The 20,484-nt window shown below is 36.5% G+C and overlaps 1 protein-coding gene across 1 annotated transcript in view; it reads left to right on the top strand.

Annotated features, from left to right (window-relative positions):
* LOC104986728 (ATP-binding cassette sub-family A member 3-like) overlaps positions 1-20,484 on the top strand; it is a 238,467-nt gene that overhangs the window by 191,560 nt on the left and 26,423 nt on the right. The window contains exons 22-23 of the mRNA XM_010837414.1: positions 4,466-4,627; positions 7,247-7,425. Coding sequence (XP_010835716.1) covers positions 4,466-4,627; positions 7,247-7,425 — 341 coding nt within the window. The remainder of the gene's footprint in view (positions 1-4,465; positions 4,628-7,246; positions 7,426-20,484) is intronic.

Raw genomic sequence — 20,484 nt, forward strand, 5'->3', positions numbered from 1 at the left:
ACCCTTCTAGAGAATAAAGAGGGGAAAAACAGCTTTTCTACCCATTATATGAAAATAGTGTAAGTTTGACAACATAAATGGAAAAGAATAGAAGAAAGGAACATTATAAGATAAAATTACTCATAAATACAGATGCAATATTTTAAACAAAATGCTGGAAACTGAATTCAGTAAACTGTAGAAAAGGTAACTCACTTTGACCAAACTAGATTTTTCCTAGTAAGGACAGCAAGGAGATTAAACCAGTCAATCCTAAGGAATATCACCCTTGAGTATTAATTGGAAGGACTGATACTGAACTGAAGCTCCAATACTATGGCTACCCGATCTGAAGACCCAATACTTGGGAAGATTGAAGGCAGAAGAAGGGGATGAGAGAGGATGAGATGGTTAAATGGCATCACTGATTCAGTAGACATGAGTTTTAGCAAACTCTGGGAGATAGTGAAGGACAGGGAAGCCTGGTGTTCTGCAACTGAGCACATGAACAACAGCAAAAACAATGCAAATGATATACTCTAAATGATAGACTCAGAAAGTATATTAATATAATTCACAATATTAATAAATTAATGAATAAAATATAGATATATGCAAAATATCATTTAAACATCCAACAATGATTCATTATAACTTTTCTTAATAGCAAAGTAAATATTTCCATAACCTCATAAAAGGAATTTGCAAAAAAAAATGAATATCATACCCAATGCTAAATCATTAAAATATTCCCTGAAAATCAACATGACATCTAATGTCTTGATTAGTGCAGTAATAGATACAAATTTAAAAAAAAATAGAAAGAAATTAAATTGTCATTACTCAGACATGACGTAAAAGTCAAAGTATTATTATTAGTGACATTGAGAATGTATAAAGAGGAAAACCAAAACGGCAGACAGCAATTCTGCTTTTCTCTAGATCCTAGAAAAGGTCTGTTCAGTCATTATGCACAGAACAGCTGCAGTGATTGTTTATCATTTGTGCCCAATCTGGCTGGTTGATAGTCTACTCTTGCTGATTAGTACACATGCTGAGCTGGAAGATAAATATTTTAAAACATTATCCATTACAGCATATTTTTCTGTTTTTTTCTTTTTTCTCACCTCCCTCAAATGGTATCTTTCAACAGTTAACGGGTGAGGAATCATACTACTTTTCTTTATCTGGGAAGATTTTCCTCTGCTCCCTAAAGGTGTACTATATGGAGCAAGACTAATACTTCAGTATATTACATTAGCCACTTATATTTTTATTGAAGTATAAGGGATTTACAATATGCTGGTTACAGGTGAACAGTATAGTGATTCAGTATTTTTGCAGATCATACTCCATTATAGGTTATTAGAAGATAATGGATATAATTCTCTGTGCTCTAGAGTATGTTATTGTTGCTTGTCTCTTATATATGTAGTAGTTTGGTATTTGTTAATACCACAAACCTCGTTTGTCTCTCCTCTTTTCCTTCTGCACTTTGGTAACTACAAGTTTGTTTTCTGTATCCATGAATCTGTTTTTCTTTTGCATATACATTAATTTGTGTTATTTTTCAAATTCCACATATGAAATATATACTGTAGTATTTGTTTTTTTCTGACATTTCACTAACTGAATATTATCAAGGTCCATTCATGTTGCTGCAAATGGCAGAATTCCATTCCTTTTATGACTGAGATATATAACAATTCCTCTGCTGATGAGTGTTTGGGTTGCCTCTATATCTTGGTTATTGTAACTACTGTTGTCTTGAATGTTGGGGTGCATGCATCTTTTTGAATTAGTGTTTTCTTTTTTTTCTGGATATATACCAGAGAGAGGAATTACTGGATCATACCATAGTTTCATTTGAAGTTTCTTGAGGAACTTCTACACTGTTTTCCACAGTGGCTGCACCGATTTACATTCCCTCCAACAAGGTACAAGGGTTCCCTTCTTCCATATTATCACCATTTATTTGTAGACCTTGATGACAGTCATTCTGACCCATGTGAGGTGACATCTCGTTGTTGTTTAGGTTTGAATTTCTCTAGTTATTAGCAATGTTGAACATCTTTTCAAGTGTCTGTTACCATCTGTATGTCTTCTTTGGAAAAATGTCTATTCAGATCTCCTGCCCATTTTTTTTAATTGAGTTGCTTGTTTTGGGGGATACTGAGTTGAATGAGCTGCTTTTTATATTTTGGATATTAACCCCTTGTCCATTACATCATTTGTAAATATTTTCTCCCATTCCATAGGCTGTATTTTCACTTTGTTGATGGTTTCCTTTTCTGTGAAAAATATTTTAAGTTTAACTAGATCTTATTTATTTTTTTATTTCTTTTGTCTCAGGAGTCTGATCCAAGAAAGTACCACAGTGATTCATGTCATAATGTTCAGCATATGTTCTCTTCTAAGAGTTTTATGGTTTCAGATCTTGCATTTAGGTCTTTAAACCATTTGTGGTTGTATTTTTGTATATTGTGTGAGGGAATGTTTTAATTTCACTGTTTAATTTGTGGCTGTCCAGTTTTCTCAATACCACTTGTTGAAGAAACTATCTTTTCTCTTTTGTTCATTCTTGCCTCCTGTGTTGCAGATTAATTGACTGTATGTGCATGGGCTTATTTCTGGGCTTCTTGCCTGTTTTTGTGCCAGTATCACACTGTTTTGATTAGTGTAATTTTGTGGTATAGTCTGAAGTCTGGGAGGGTTATATCTCCAGATTTACTCTTTTATCTCAAAATTGGTTAGGCAACTTGAGATCTTAGTGGTTCCATATGAATTTTAAAATTATTTGTTCTTGTTTTGTGGAAACTGACATTTGATAAGGATTGCACTAAATCTGTAGATTGCTTTGGGTAGTACAACTATATTAATAATATTAATTATTCTAATCCCAGAGCAGGTGATGTCTTTTCATTTCTTTAAATAATTTTTGATTCCCTTTATCAATGTTTTATAGTTTTCAGAGTAGCCTGTTTAAAATCACATAAAAAAATTATAAGGAGTAAATATAACCAAGGAGAAATGACACTACTTTTAGCATGAAATGACACTTACTACTTTTAGCATGCTTTCTTGCTTGGAGAATTTCATGGAGAGAGGAGCCTGGCAGGCTACATTCTATGGAATTGTAAAGAGTCAGACACAACTGAGTGACTAACACTTTCCAGTTTTTCAATACTAAAGTGGCCAGTCAATGTCCAGAATTATTTCTGGCCATCATATTATGTGGGTCTAAACTAATTTTTATCCGCTTTGAACATGCTTGGTGTGACTTAACCACTTGGGAAATTTACATCCTAAGAACCTCATTTATCCTCTATCATCTTTGCTCATCACCTCTCTCTTGTCAGTATCTTACAAATATTTTTTGCTCAGACATATTTTATCCTCATTCCCAATTATCTGAACTCAATCTTGAAGTCTTAATATCTTAACTACTTTTATATTTACTCATGTATGTTCATCAACTATTACACTTATGGGCTTCCCTGGTAGCTCAGCTGGTAAAGAATCCACCTGCAATGCAAGAGACCCCAGTTTGATTCCTGGGTCAGGAAGATCCCCTGGAGAAGGATAGGCTACCCACTCCAGTATTCTTGGGCTTCCCTGGTGGCTCAGTCAATAAAGAATCTGCCTGCAATTGCAGGAGATCTGGGTTCAATCCCTGGATTGGGAAGATCCCCTGGAGAAAGGCACGCCTACCCACTTCAGTATTCTTGCCTGCAGAATCCCCATGGACAGAGGAGCCTGGTGGGCTGCAGTCCATGGGGTTGCAAAGAGTGGTCACTAAGCACACAGCACGTTATACATATTAATTTAATATTTAGAGAAATCTCAGTTGTAGGGCTTCCCTTGTGGCTCAGATGTTAAGGAATCTGTCTGCAATGCAGGAGATCTGGGTTTGATCCCTGAGTTGGAAAGATCCTCTGGAGAAGAGAATTGCTACCCATTCCAGTATTCTTGCCTGGAGAATTCCATGGACAGAGGAGCCTGCTGGGCTCCAGTCCACAGGATCAAAAAGAATTGGACATGACTGAGCATCTAAGCGTGAACACACAGTTAGCTTTAAGTTTGGTTCTTTGAAAATATATCTCCTTTCAACTTTTAAAATGTTCCTCTATCTCTTTCTCATTGTTGAGTATGAGGCTAATTTCTCATTATGACTATTTTTATTGATCATATAGGATAAGAGACATGAGAAATAATCAATATGAGTTTACTGTTCACATCAAGTGACAGAAGAGAGATAATATGGATGTCAACTTTCCCAAAAGGATTTTCCAGTTTTGTAATTACCATCACAAACTACACTACAAGATGTCAGAGACAGTATACTTAGTGGCAAGAGATTTACAAGGATAATATTATGGCTTTGTAATTTTCTCAGTTTAGTTTGATCAACTTAGGGAGATTTTGCTTTCCTGGGACAGTTCATTTCATATAAATCATGCTAATGTTATTATCTTTTTAAACACAGGTGAAGAAGCTGCTTCTAAAAGCCTCCTGCTTAATGCAATGATGGTGTTACCTATACATAATTTTGGGATGAGCATCAGCCGGCATTATGATATCCAGCACACAAAATTTGCATGTACCTCAAAGGAAAAGGTTTCTTCCGTTATGAATTGTAGTAAAGCAGGTAAGTATCTTGGGCTACCCAAGGCTCATCAGAGTTAAAACTAGTCAATTAATTATTGCATGTGAATAGTGACATTATTTTGAATCTTTACAGTTATTCAAGTTTTGTGCTATTCTCTCTTTGGACTAAAGCTTATACAAAATTGAATAACTTATTCTATTATACAGCTTATACAAGTTAGAGCTAAGATTCACTACTCATATGCATAATGCATTTTTCTCATGAGAAATGATAGCCATGGATGAATGCATTAAGAAAATGGGGTGTATATGTAATGGAATATTATTTATCCACAAATGAGGAGGAAATCTTGCCATTTGAGACATTACAGATATACCTTGAAAGCATTATGCCTAGTGAAATAAGTCAAACAGAGAAAGATGAATATCATAGTATTTCACTTACATGTGGAGTCTTTAAAAAAAACTCATAAATAACAAACTGATGGTTGCAAGAGGTGGAGGATGTGAGGTTGGGCAAAATGGGAGAAGGGATTTAAAAGGTACAAACTTCCAGTTATAAAATAAATAACTCATGGAGATGTAATGTACAGAATGATAAATATAGATATTTATACTGAATTGTATAATTGAAAGTTGCTAAGAGAGTATATATTAAAAGTTCTCATCACACACAAAAAAGCAAAAGTATGTGTAGTGATGGATATTAATAAGTCTTATCGTGGTGATAATTTCTCAACATATACAAATATCAAATTATTATGTTATATACCTGAAACTAATGTTATATATTAATTATATCTCAATTCTAAAAATACTGAAGAAATTCATGCCAAGAGATATCATAATTAAACTTTGAAAACTAGAGAAAAGCAGCTATAGAAAAAAATGATACCTTATCCATAAAGGCAAAACAATTCCTCTCATTTATAGATTTCTCATCAGAGAGCATAAACACCAAAAGAAGCAGCACATTATTTTCAAGTAAATAAAAAACTGTCTACTCAAAACTTCATATAGGTAGGAAATAACTTTCAAGAATGAAGGGGAAATCAAGACATTTTCAGATGAAGAATATATAAATTTGTCACCTCTAGAAGTCCTGAAAGAATGGCTCTAGAGATTCTGTAAACATAAATGATTGAAGAAAGAATTTTGAAGCATCAAGAAAAAACAGTGAAAAAAATAAAAATATGGTGGACACTATATCTGCTCTTGAGTTTTCTCAAGTTTGGTGGTTAAAGCAAAAATGGTAACAGTGTATGATAATGTTCTCAGTGTATATAGTGGGGATATTTAAGACGGTAATAAATGGGGGTGTTAAAGAGATATAAATCATGGAAATGTTTTTTACACTTCACTCAGAATGGTAAAAAGAAGAACATCATGATTCTGAAAGTTATGTATGCATAAAGTAATGTCTCGAGTGATAACTACAAAAAGTATGTCCAGTGATAAATGGGCTTCCCACGTGACGTTAGTGGTAAAGAACCCACCTGCCAATGCATGAGACTTAAGAGATTCAGGTTTGATCCCTGGGTCAGGAAGATCTCCTGGATGAGGACATCACCACCCACTCCAGTGTTCTTGCCTGGAGAATCTTCACGGACAGAGGAGCTTGGCGGGCTACACTCCACAAGGTCACAAAGAGTCAGGCACGATGGAAATGACTCAGCAGACATGCACGCATGTACAATTATAAACTAGAAGGAAAGAGCAAAAGAAAGGAAGAAAGTAAAAGAGAAAAGAAAAAATATGACGCAGTTGAAGTTTAAAACTGGGTGAAAAATATTGCTTGTTATATAGATATTTTCAGTTTCTAAAAATTCAATGAGTCCTATACTTAGGTGGATTTCCATGTATGTATATCATATATTAATATGAAGCTTTTTAAAAGTAAAAAAGAAATTTGATCTTTACTGCTTTTATGAATCTACTGCTTTCACTATCATGAATTCAAAACCTTGTAATTATAAAGTTTTCTCATAAGTAATTGGAAAAGTACCAGCTCTTAGGCATTTACAACTGAAGTTTAAATGTTAAGTTACAACTAACTTTTAAACTTTAACCTTTAACTCTTATAGGTTAAAGTGTATATGTAGCACACTACCAGGTGATTCTTCTGCTCCTGCTCCAATTTTCAAACCTCTATCTATTTTCAGAGAAAATAATATTTGAGGGCAAGGAGAGTCTCTGCAACTACCCAGTACTCTGATTACTGTGAGTGGGCATTCACCCAATGATTCTGACCATCTATGTTGGGAATGGATGCCTAGAACTATAGCAAGACAAAGTTCATGCAATTAAAGGCTTTGCCTCCATTAATGGATTTTGAGGGCTCAGCTAGTAAAGAATCTGCCTGCAATGCAGGAGACCTGGATTCAATCCCTGGGTTGGGAAGATCCCTAGAGAAGGGAAAGGCTACCCACTCCATTATTCTGGCCCGGAGAATTCCATGGACTGTATAGATTTTGGACTGTAACGGATTTTGAAATATTTTCAATGACATGCAAAGTTATTTAAACATACAATTAAATACGTTAATTTTGAGCTTGTTTGATAACCATTCCTTAGTGCTTCCTATTTGTTGACTTTTTAAAGTTTGCTCATTGAGTTAACTTTTAAAGTAAGTCCATATTTTATTTGTTGTTGTCATCAGTAACTGAGCGTAGTATATATACCTTGGAATATGATGCAGTTGGAAGATACTTACTTGCAATGGCTGTCACAGGACTTCTTTTCCTCCTCTTGATATTCCTTCTGGAGACCACCTTGTGGAAAGTGAAAACCTTTGTGTTTCGCTACATTTTGTTTGGTATCTTCAAAAAATCCAATAAGGTAAGTAACTTATTGAATCAGAGATATTTCTAAGACCAAAAGCGGTCTCTATCTGCCTAACCTCATTACTAAGATATAGGAATATAAATCACTCCATGTTGCCTGGGATCGATATGAATCAAAGATGTTTATCATAATTTGAATTTTGGTTTCTAAACATTATGGCCTCTACCAGTCAGAACATGATACTGTAAAATATTTTGATCATAATAGAAAGGTTTCCCATGAACATCTCCTGTGTCAGAAAACCATTCCCTCCCAAAGTTGCTTATTCACCCTAACTTGATCCCTGCATAGTTCTAATAAACTCCCAAGTGATATTGATTCTGTTGGCCTACAGAATGCATATTTAACAGCACATCTCTATTGCAGTTGCTTTCAAATGTTGGTATTTGTCAAAATCTCCTGGACTCTTTCTTAAAGTACAAAATTATGGTCTCTGTTCTACTGCTAAATAAAAAGTCTATATAGAAAAATCAGTTGTATATCTATATATAAGCCACAAACAAAAAGCTAAATATAAAATTATGTCATTTGAATAGCATAAAAACATTCAAATGGTGTTATTTGAATTAAAAAATAAAAATACCCAGGAATAAATCTAACATAAGTTATGTAAGACATTTTCATGGAATATTACAAAAAAAACAATTGAAATATTAAAGAAGACCTATCTAAATGAAGAAATATACCATGTTCTTGCTTTGGAAAACCCAATCATGGGGAGATGACAATTTTCCCTAAATTAATCTAAAGATTTAATGCTATCCCAATCAAAATCCTGTGTGTGTGTGAGTGTGTGTGTGCGCACGCACACGCGCGCGCGCAGAATGATCATCTGATCAGTTGATTCTAAAGTTTACATGGAAATGTAAAGTGATTTAAAAATGTACACAGAAATGCAAAATGTTAAGGATCTCCAAGGAAATATTGAGAAAGAACAAATATGGTAGACATATACTACCATATATGTGTTTTTTAAACTATAGTAACTAAGACAGAGAAATAGAGCAATGTAACAGAAAGAATAATTTTTTCTTAACGTTTGGTTATCTGCATAAGCTCAGATTTTTAGAAATGCAGCTTTTCAGGCCCCATCCCTGACCTACTAAACCAGAAGACTTGGAGTTGGAACCCATTATTCTTGTTTTAACGAGCCACTCAAGTAATTCTGTGCATGCTAAAGTTTGAGAACAATGGAATAAAATGTCTAGAAATAGATGCACAAATATGACAGAATTGACACAAAATGCAGTGAAGAGAGGATGTTCATCTCAATTAATGATGCCGATTCAAATGGATTTCCATAAGCACATAATGAACTTTGATTCCCATCTTACTTCATACAGGTTGGTTTTAGTTTACAACTTTTCTACATCTAAATGTGAAAGATAAAGCAATAAAGCTTTCAGAACAAAAACATAGCAAATATAACCATGATAGTGAAGGCATAATCATCAAAAGACATCATTAAATGAGTCAAAAGGCAAGTCACACAAAGGAAAACTATTTTGAATTGAAAACCACTAATAAAATTGGCAGAAAACCCAATTTTAAAATGAGCAAAAGACTTGAACACTGACTTTACAAAAATGAAGATACAAATATCCAGTCAATTAGTTCAGTCGCTCAGTCGTGTCTGACTCTTTGTGACCCCATGAATCAGAGCACACCAGGCCTCCCTGTCCATCAACAACTCCTGGAGTTTACTCAAACTTATGTCCATCGAGTCGGTGATGCCATCCAGCCATCTCATCCTCTGTCGTCCCCTTCTCCTCCTGCCCCCAATCCCTCCCAGCATCAGGGTCTTTTCCAAAGAATCAACTCTTTGCATGAGGTGGCCAGAGTACTGGAGTTTCAGCTTTACCATCAGTCCTTCCAGTGAACACCCAGGACTGATCTCCCCTAGAATGGTCTGGTTGGATCTCCTTGCAGTCCAAGGGACTCTCAAGAATCTTATCCAACACCACATTCAAAAGCATCAATTCTTCGGCACTCAGCTTTCTTCACAGTCCAACTCTCACATCCATACATGACCATAGGAAAAACCATAGCCTTGACTAGACAAACCTTTGTTGGCAAAGTAATGTCTCTGCTTTTGAATATGCTATCTAGGTTGGTCATAACTTTACTTCCAAGGAGTAAGTGTCTTTTTATTTCATGGCTGCAATCATCATCTGCAGTGATTTTGAAGCCCCCCAAAATAAAGTTTGACACTGTTTCCACTGTTTCCCCATCTATTTCCCATGAAGTGATGGGACTAGATGCCATGATCTTAGCTTTCTGAATGTTGAGTTTTTAGCCAACTTTTTCACTCTTCTCTTTCATTTTCATCAAGAGGCTTTGTAGTTCCTCTTCACTTTCTGCCATAAGGGTGGTGTCATCTGCATATCTGAGGTTATTGATATTTCTCCTGGCAATCTTGATTCCAGCTCGTGTTTCTTCCAGTCCACTGTTTCTCATGATGTACTCTGCATGTAAATTAAATAAGCAGGGTGACAATATACAGCCTTAACATACTCCTTTTCCTATTTGGAACCAGTCTGTTGTTCCATGTCTAGTTCTAACTGTTGCTTCCTGACCTGCATATAGGTTTCTCAAGAGGCAGGTCAGGTGGTCTGGTATTCCCATTTCTTGAAGAGTTTTCCACAGTTTATTGTGATCCACACAGTCAAAGGATTTGGTATAGTCAATAAAGCAGAAATAGATGCTTTTTTGGAACTCTCTTGCTTTTTCCATGATCCAGCGGATGTTGGCAATTTGATCTTTGGTTCCTCTGCCTTTTCTAAAACCAGCTTGAACACGTGGAAGTTCATGGTTCACATATTGCTGAAGCCTGGCTTGGAGAATTCTGAGCATTGCTTTACTAGCGAGAGCATATGTAAATGAATAACATCAACAGTCATTGGTAAATGCAAAGAATGCCACTGAGAGATACCACAGTATACATGTAAATATACTAAGTGTTGAAGAAACAGTACAACTGGAGCCATCAAACATTGATGTTGGGAATATAAACTGATATTCCATTAGAAAATTGTCTGGCATTATCTTCAGGAGTCAGATAAAGATAGCAGAATAAGAGTTTACTTGTTCCCAGAGAAATGCCAAAACCACATCTACAACTGTCTCCAATAGTAACCTAAAGACTAGCAGAACAAAATTCATATTGTTAAGGATATATAGAAAAGGCCACATCAAGATGGGTAAGAGGGGCAGAGATGTGGACTAGCCAGAACCCACAGGAGGAATATTACCCCAAGAAGTAATATTCAAGGAGGGAGGGGTTCAAGCTCCACATCAGGCTCACCAGCCCAAAAGACCTGCACTGGGAAGATAAGTCCCCATAATGTCTGACTTTGAGAATTGGTGGGGTTTATAACCAGGAGAACCAGTAGGCTGTGGGAAATCAAAACTCCCCTTGTGAAGAGCTTGTATGCAATTTCAACTTTCTCCATGTCCCAGCACTGAGGATTTGCAAAGCACCTGGATCATATAAGAAGGAAATTAATTGATTAATTTAAGGGCATATGCCAAAGGGTAAGATCTGGTGGAACTATCTCAAAGAACAGAAGTGCTAGTGGATGTCATATATTTTTAGTCTCCTTCTACTTAGCTGATCCATTGTTGGTGGGGATCATTTCTGTAATTCTCCAGATATATAACTAACATTGTGTGCCACACCCCAGCCTTATGCTAAGTGCCAGCCCAGCCCAACCCAGTTTCCCTGCTCAGTCCTCAAAGTGGCTCTCACTCCACCCTACCTGGCACCGCTCCAAATCATCTCCATTTCCTGGAGACCAGCCCTACACACTAGCACACCTACAATGGTCACAGCTGGGCCTCACAACCAGCCATACTGAGGGGCAATCCTGCTCACGAGCACACCTACAGTAGTTGTGACCAGGTCTCAGACAGTTGGGATGGGACCAACCAGTCTGCAAGGGCATTGCAGCAGCTACCAAGCCATGCAGCATGCCTGCAGGAATTGTGGCCCAATCACAACAGAAAGGCACGCTGGTATACATAAAGATACCCCTAGAGCACCTGGCCCTGATGACCAGGGGGAGTTGTTCCACTGCAATTCACTGTACACCAGTGGTCTACATAACACCACTCTTTCAAGACCTAGTGCTATATCTGATATACCCAACACATAGAAACAAACAGAGAATGAGGCAAAATACAGAGACAACATGACAAAATCTCATAAAACAAAAGTAATAAAAAAGGCAAGACAAAGCCTCGTAAAAAGAACTAAATGAAACAAAAATAAACAATTATTAGATAAAGAATTCAAAGAAATAGTCATGAAAATCCTCACCAAACTCGGAAGAATGGATGAAATCAGTAAGCTTCAACAAAGAGTTAGAAAATATAAAAAAGAAGCAGTCAGAATTTCAGAATACAATAATAAATGAAAATACACTTGAGTAACTTAACAGCACATTAGAGGATGCAGAAGAATGGATCAGCAATCTAGAAGACAGAGTAGTAGAAATCACCCAATTGGAATAGCAAAAAAGAAAAAAGAATTTTTTAAAAATGAGGGCAGTTTAAGGGACCTCTGAGAAAGCATTAAGCATAATAATATTTACATTATAGGGATTACAGGAGGAGGATTAGGGGGCAGAAACTCTATCTGAAGAAATAATGGCTGAAAATGTTTCTAAATTATTGAAGGAAACAGACATCCAAGTGCAAGAATCACAGAGTCCCAAACAAGAGGTTCCGAAAGACATTCATGCCAAAATACATTTTACTTAATATAACAAAAATTAAAACTGAAGAGTCTTAAAAGCAGCAAGGAAAAAAAAAAACTCGTTACATACAAGGGAACCACCATAAGATTATCAATTGATTTTTCAGCAGAATCTTTACAGGTAGGTAGAGACTGATGCTATATATTCAAAGTACTGAAAGAAAAAAAAATAATAACCAATAATACTCTACCTGGCAAGGATTCATTCAGAATTCAAGGAGAGAGAGTTTCCCAAAGAAGCAAAAGTTAAAGGAGTTTATCACCACTAAACAAGTCTTACAAGAAATAGTAAAGAGACTTCTTCAGGTAGAAAAAAACAGAAAATGCCATAACTAGAAAAAGAAAATCATGAAAGGAAAAATGTTGCTAGTAAAAGAAAACATACAGTAAAGATAGTGGATCAACCACCTATAACAATAGTATGAATATTAAAAGACAAAGGCAGTAAAATAGTATCTAAAGCAATTAATTGTGCAATATACAAAATTAAAAGATGCAAAATGTGACATCAAAAACATAAAATGTGGGGCATGATTGTACTTTTAAAACATATTTGAACTCAAGTGATCATCAACTTAGGCTGCTATATACATAGGTTGTTACATAAAAACCTCATGGTAAACACAAACAAAAAAAGCTGTAATAGATACACAAAATTTAAAAAGAAGAAATGTAGACATAGCGCTAAAGAAAGTCATCAGATTACAAGGAAAGAGAACAAGAAAGAATCAGAGAATTAAACAGAAAACAACTAATGAAACAGAAATAAGTAAATACTATCAATAATTACTTTGAATATAAATGGAATAAATATTACAATCAAAAGACACAGAGTAGTTGACTGGATTATTTTTTAAAGACCCATGTGTATGCAACCTTCAAAGACTTACTTCAGAGATAAAGACATATACATACTGAAAGAGAATTGATGGAAAAGATTTTCCACGCAAATGAAAAGGAAGCTGTGGTAGCAATGATTATATATTTTTAAAATTTACTTTAAAACAAACACTGTACTGAGATGAAAAGGTCATTACATAATTATAGAGTGATCAATACAATAAAAAGATATAACATTTGCAAATATCTATGTACCTAACAAAGGAATACAGGTATAAAGCAAGATAATGCCAGTTGTATAAAACCCGAAGAGGACTTTAACACCCCACTTGTTTTAATAGATAGACTATCCAGAAAGAAAATCAATGAGAAAACATTCTATTGGGTTGGCCAAAAATGTTCCTTTGGGTTTTCCAATAGCATCTTATGGAAAAACATAAATGAAATTTTTGGCCAACACAATACTTAAACAACAGGCAAGTTTGGCCTTGGAGTACAAAATGAAGAAGGGAAAAGGTTATCAGACTTTTGCCAAGAGTGCACTGGTCATAGCAAACACTCTTTCAACAACACAAGAGACGATTATACATGGGCATCACCCATCTGGTCAATACTGAAATCAGATTGATTATATTATTTGCCGCCAAAGATGGAGAAGCTCTAAACAGTTAGCAAAAACAAGACTGGGAGCAGACTATGGTTCAGATCATGAACTCTTTGTTATAAAGTTCACACTAAATTAAAGAAAGCAGGGAAAACCACTAGGCCCTTCAGGTATGACCTAAACTAAATTCCTTACAATAATACAGTGTAAGTGACAAATAGATTCAAGGGATTAGATCTGATAGAGTGCCTGGAGAACTATGGATGGAGTTTCGTAATGTTGTTCAGGAGGCAGTGATTAAAACCACCCCCCGAGAAAAAGAAATTCAACAAGGCAAAATGGTTATCTGAGGAGGCCTTACAAATAGCTGAGAAAAGAAGAGAAGTGAAAGGCAAAGAGGAAAGGAAAGATATACCCAACTGAATCCAGATTTCCAAAGAATAGCAATGAGGGATAAGAAAGCCTTCCTAAGTGAACAATGCAAAGAAATGGAGGAAAACAATAGAATGGAAAAGACTAGACATCTCTTCAAGAATATGACAAATGCCAAGGGAAATTTAATGCAAAGATGGGCACAATAAGACAGTAATGGTATGGGCCTAACAGAAGCAGAAGATGGGCGATGCCAAAGAATGTTCAAACTACTACAGAAGTGCACTCATTTCACATGCTAGCAACGTCATGCTCAAAATCCTCCAAGCTAGCCTTCAACAGTATGTAAACTTAGAATTTCCAGATGTACAAGCTGGACTTAGAAAAGGCGGGGGAACCAGAGACCAAACTGCCAACATCTGTTGGATCATAGAAAAAGCAAGAGAATTCCAGAAAAAACATCTACTACTGCTTCATTGACTATGCTAAAGCCTTTGATTATGTGGATCACAACAAACTGGGAAATTCTTAAAAATATGGGAATACCAGACCACCTTACCTGCCTCCTGAGAAACCCGTATCAGGTCAAGAAACAGTTAGAACTGGACATGGAACAGAAGACTAATTCAAAATTGGAAAAGGAGTATGTCAAGGCTCTATATTGTCACCTTGCTTATTTAACTTATACGCAGACTACATCCAACGAAATGCCAGACTGGATGAAGCACAAGCTGGAATCAAGTTTGCCAGGAGGAATATCAGTAACCTAAGGTATGCAGATGACACCACACTTATGGCAGAAAGTGAAGATGAACTAAAGAGCCTCTTGATGAATGTGATAAAGGAGAGTGAAAAAGCTGGCTTAAAAGTCAACATTCAAAAAACTAATATCGTGGCATCTGGTCCTATCACTTCATGGCAAATAGATGGGGAAACAATGGAAACAGTGATAGATTTTATTTTCTTGAGTTCAAAAATAACTTCAGATGGTGACTGCAGCCATGAAATTAAAAGACATTTGCTCCTTGGAAAATAAGCTATGACAAACCTAGACAGTGTATTTAAGAGCAGAGACATTACTTTGCTGACAAAAGTTTCTATAGTCAAAGCTATGGTTTTTCCAGTAGTCATGTACAGATGTGCGAGTAGGGCCATCAAGAAGGTTGAATGCCAAAGAATTGATGTTTTTAAACTGTGGTGTTGTAGAAACTGTTGAGAGTCCCTTGGTCTGTGAGGAGATCAAACATAAAGAAAATCAACCCTCAATATTCATTGAAAGCACTGAAGCTGAACTTCTAATACTTTGGCCACCTGATGCAAAAGTCCAACTCACTGGGAAAGACCTTGATGCTGGGAAAGATAGAATGCAAGGGGAGAAGAGGACAAAAGAGGATGAGATGGTTGGATGGCATCACCAACTCAATGGACCTGAGTTTGAGCAAGCTCCAAGAGATGGTGGACAAGGAGCCTGGCATGCTGCTGTCCATGGGGTTGCAAAGTGTCGGACACACTGAGCGACTGAACAACAACAAATACTTAAATGACAGCCTAGATCAGGTTGATTTAATAGATATATATGAAATATCCCACTCCAACAGAATTCCCCTTCTTTTCAGGTTCACATAGGACTTTTTCACATTAGGCTGCAAAACAAATCTCAGTGAATTTAAGAAGACTGAAATCATGTTAAGCATCTTTTCTGACCACTCTGGTATGAAAATTAAAATGAATTACAAGAAGACAATTATAAAAACCACAAGCATGTGGAAACTAACCAATATGTTGCTAGACATCCAATGGATCAGTGAAGATATCAAAGATGAAATAAAATGAAAATGGAAACACAGTGCTCCCAAATATATGGATTGTAGCAAAAGCAGTTCTAAGAAACTTTTTAGTGATATATACCTACCTCAGTAAATAAGAATAATCTGAAGTAAACAATCCCACCTCACACATAAAAGAACCAGAAAAAGAACAAATGAAGCCCCAAGTTAGTAGAAGAAATGAAATAATAAAGATCAGAGTCCAAATAAATAGAAACTTTAAAAAAGTAGAAATAGATGAAACTAGAAGCTGGCCCTTTGAAAAGATAAACAAAAGTGGTAAACATTTAGCCAGATTCATTTTTAAAAACAGAGAGATAAAGTCCAAATGAAATCATAAATAAAAGAAGAGTTACAACAGACACTACAGATACAAAGGTTCATGAGTTTACTATAAACAATTACACAGTAGCAAACTGGACAATTTTTAAGAAAGGGATAAATTTCTAGAAACACACCATCTCCCAAGACTCAGTCAGGAAGATACATAAAATCTTAACAGATCAACACTAATAATGAAATCAAATCAGTATTCAAAATACTCCTAATAAAGTCTAAAAACTAGAGGGAATCACAGGTGAATTCTACCAAATATCCAAAGAGTTAATACCTAGTATTCTCAAACTAGTTCAAATAATTGAAAAGAACACTTCCAAACACAATCCATGAGGCCAGTATTCCCCTGATAGAAAAACCAAAAACACTACAAAAAAAAGAAATTACAGGCCAATATCCCTGAAGAACATAGATACAAAAATCCTCAACAAAATATTAGCAAACTGAATTCAACAATGCATTAAAAGGATTTTACACATGATCCTTCATGTGTAAGAATGAATGATGAATTTGGATGGTTCATTATTCATTGAATGAATGAGTGACACATCATTCATTTGTTCAGTATCTGCAAATCAATCAATATTATGCACATGTTAACAAAATCATGGGTAGAAAGACTATGATCACTTCAATAAATGCAGAAGAATCTATTTATGATAAAAACACTCAACAAAGTGGGTATAAAGGGGACATATCTAAAATAATAAAAAGGCATTTCATGATAAACACACAGCTAATATCAAACTCAATAATGAAACACTGAAAGCTTTTCCTCAAAAATCAGGAACAAGAAAAGGATGTCCACTCTCACTTCTTGTATTTAACACAATATTGGAAGTCCTAGCCACAACAATCAGACAAGAAAGAGAAATAAAAGTTATCCAAATTGGAAGGGAAATGTGAAACTGTTAGTATCCACAGATGCCATTCTATATACAGAAAATCCAAAACACTATTAAAACTATAATAGACCAAAAACTATCGTAACTAATAAATGAATTCAGTAAAGTTGCAGGGTAAAGATGAATACACAGAAATCTGATGCATTTCTAAACATTATAATAATGAACTAACAGAAAGAGGATTCAGATGGCCAGCAGAAAAAATAAAATGATGCTCAACATCACTAATTTTCAGGGAAATGAAACCAAAATCACATAGCAATATCACTTCATACTAGTTAGATTGGCAAATGATGATGTGGATAAAGGGAACCCCCAGGTCCACTGTTGGTGGGAATGTAAATTGGTACAGTCAATATAGAACACAGTATATAAGTTCCTCAAAAAATTAAAAATAGAATTACCATATGATCCAGCAATTCCACTTTCAAATATTTATCTGAAGAAAATGAAAGCACTAATTCTGAAACATACATGCACCACTATGTTTACTCCTGCATTATTTACAATAGCCAAGGTTTAGAGGCCATCTGAAGAAACAGTGTCAGACTTTATTTTTGGGGGCTCCAAAATCACTGCAGATGGTGATTGCAGCCATGAAATTAAAAGACGCTTACTCCTTGGAAGGAAAGTTATGTCCAACCTAGATAGCATATTCAAAAGCAGAGACATTACTTTGCCAACAAAGGTTTGTCTAGTCAAGGCTATGGTTTTTCCAGTGGTCATGTATGGATGTGAGAGTTGGACTGTGAAGAAAGCTGAGCACCGAAGAATTGATGCTTTTGAACTGTGGTGTTGGAGAAGACTCTTGAGAGTCCCTTGGACTGCAAGGAGATCCAACCAGTCCATCCTAAAGGAGATCAGTCCTGGGTGTTCATTGGAAGGACGGATGCTAAAGCTGAAACTCCAGTACTTTGGCCACCTGATGCAAAGAGCTGACTCATTGGAAAAGACTCTGATGCTGGGAGGGATTGGGGGCAGGAGGAGAAGGGGACAACAGAGGATGAGATGGCTGGATGGCATCACTGACTTGATGGACATGAGTTTGGGTGAACTCTGGGAGTTGGTGATGGACAGGGAGGCCTGGCATGCTGCAATTCATGGGGTCGCAAAGAGTCAGACATGACTGAGCGACTGAACTGAACTGAACTGAACTGAAGTGTCCATCAGTAAATGAATGGATAAAAGCTATGATGTACATGTACATATGTCTTCCCAGGTCACGCTAGTGGCAAAGAGCCTGCATCCCAATGCAGGAAACATAAAAGATGTGAGTTCAATACTCGGGTAAGGAAGATCCCCTGGAGGAGGGCATAAAAACCCACTCCAGTATTCTTGCCTGGAGAATCCCTTGGACTGAGGAGCCTGGAGGACTACAATCCATAGGGACGCAAAGAGTCTGACACAACTGAAGTGACTTAATACACACACACACACACACACACACACACAATATATATATTACTCAGCCATAAAAAAGGAATTAAAGTGCCCTATATATACCAAGGTAGATAGTCCTGGAGATCATTATGCTAAGTGAAATGTCAGATTGTCAATGTTGTTGAATCGCTAAGTCATGTCTGACTCTTTGCGACTGCAAAGACTACAGCACACCAGGCTCCTCTATACTCCACTGTCTCCTGGAATGTGTTCAAATTCATGTCCATTGAGTCATTGATGCTATGTAACCATTTTATCCTCTGCTACCCTTGGCAGAGGAGCCAGACAGAGGAGCCTGGCATGATACAGTCAGTAGATCACAAAAAGGAGAACTTTTGCCTACAATCTTTCCCAACATCAGTCTTTTCCAATGAATTGACTCTACACATCAGGTAGCCAAAATATTGGAGCTTAAGCTTTAGCATCAGTCTTTCAAATGAATATTCAGGGTTTATTACCTTTAGGATTGACTGGTTTGAGCTCCCTGCAGTTCAAGGGACTCTCAAGAGAAAACCATAGCTTTGACTATATGGATCTTCACGAGCAAAGTAATGTCTATCTTTTTTAATATGCTGTCTCAGTTTGTCACAGCTTTTCTTCCAGGTAGCAAGCATCTTTTAATTTCATGGCTACAGTCACCACCTGCAGTGATTTTGGAATCTTAGGAAAGAAAATTGGTCACTGCTTCCACTTTGCTACTGCTGCTGCTAAGTCGCCTCAGTCGTGTCAGACTCTGTGCAACCCCATAGGTGGCAGCCCACCAGGCTCCCCCTTCCCTGGGATTCTCCAGGCAAGAACACTAGAGTGGGTTGCCATTTCCTTCTCCAATGCATGAAAGTGAAAAGTGAAAGTGAAGTTGCTCAGTCGTGCCCGACTTGTAGTGACCCCATGGACTGCAGCCTACCAGGCTCCTCCATCCATGGGATTTTCCAGGCAAGAGTACTGGAGTGGGGTGCCATTGCCTTCTCCGTGCTTCCACTTTATCCCCATCTATTTGCCATGAAGTGGTGGGACTGAATCCCATAATCTTAAATTTTTGATGTTGAGTTTCAAGTCAGCTTTTTCATTCTCCTCTTGCACCCTCATCAAGAAGTTCTTTAGCTCCTCTTCACTCTCTGCCATTAGAGTGGCATCAGCTGCATATTTGAAGTTGTTGATATTTCTCCTGGCAATCTGGATTCCAGCTTGTGATGGAGACAGTTACTATGACCTCGCTTATATGTGGGGTTCCATGGTGGATCAGTAGTAAAGAGCCTGCCTGCCAAGGCAGGAGATGTGGGTTTTGTCCCTGGGTCAGGATGATGCTCTGGCAAAGGAAATGGCAACCCACTCCAATACTATTACCTGGAAAATCCCAAGGACAGAGGAACCTGGCATGATACAGTCAAGATCACAAAAAGTCAGACACAAATTAGTGACTAAACAATATACTTATACGTGGAGTCTAAAAAACCAAATGACAGAGACTCAACACAACAGAAACACACTCATAGGTGCAGAGAACAAACTGGTGACCACAAGAGGCAATGGTGATCATTTCATGGCAGGGTTCAGAGAAAAAGACAAAGACAAAAAGATTGAGATACAAAATTCCAGTTTAAAATAAATGTCATAGGTCATAATGTACACTATTGTGAATACTGTCAGTAATATTCCAAATACTTTGTATGATGACAGATAGTTACTAGATGTTGTGGTGATTAATTTGTAATGTATATTAATGTGAAGTTTCTATGTTGTAGGGGGCTTCCCTTGTAGCTAATGTGAAGCTAACATGAAGCTAATGTAATATTTTATAACTATACTTCAAAAGAATAAAACATTATTTTATATGCATATGAAGTGTGCATAACTAAGTCCTACAAGCTTCCCTTCTAAGTATAAATCCAACAGAGAGGCATAGTCATGTTCACTGAAAGACATTTGAAAGAATGTGCACAAAACATTATTTATATAAGACAAAGTTTAAGAAGG

This window comes from Bison bison, unplaced genomic scaffold (assembly GCF_000754665.1).
Source record: "Bison bison bison isolate TAMUID 2011002044 unplaced genomic scaffold, Bison_UMD1.0 scf7180017864072, whole genome shotgun sequence".
Classification (NCBI taxonomy): Eukaryota; Metazoa; Chordata; class Mammalia; order Artiodactyla; family Bovidae; genus Bison; species Bison bison.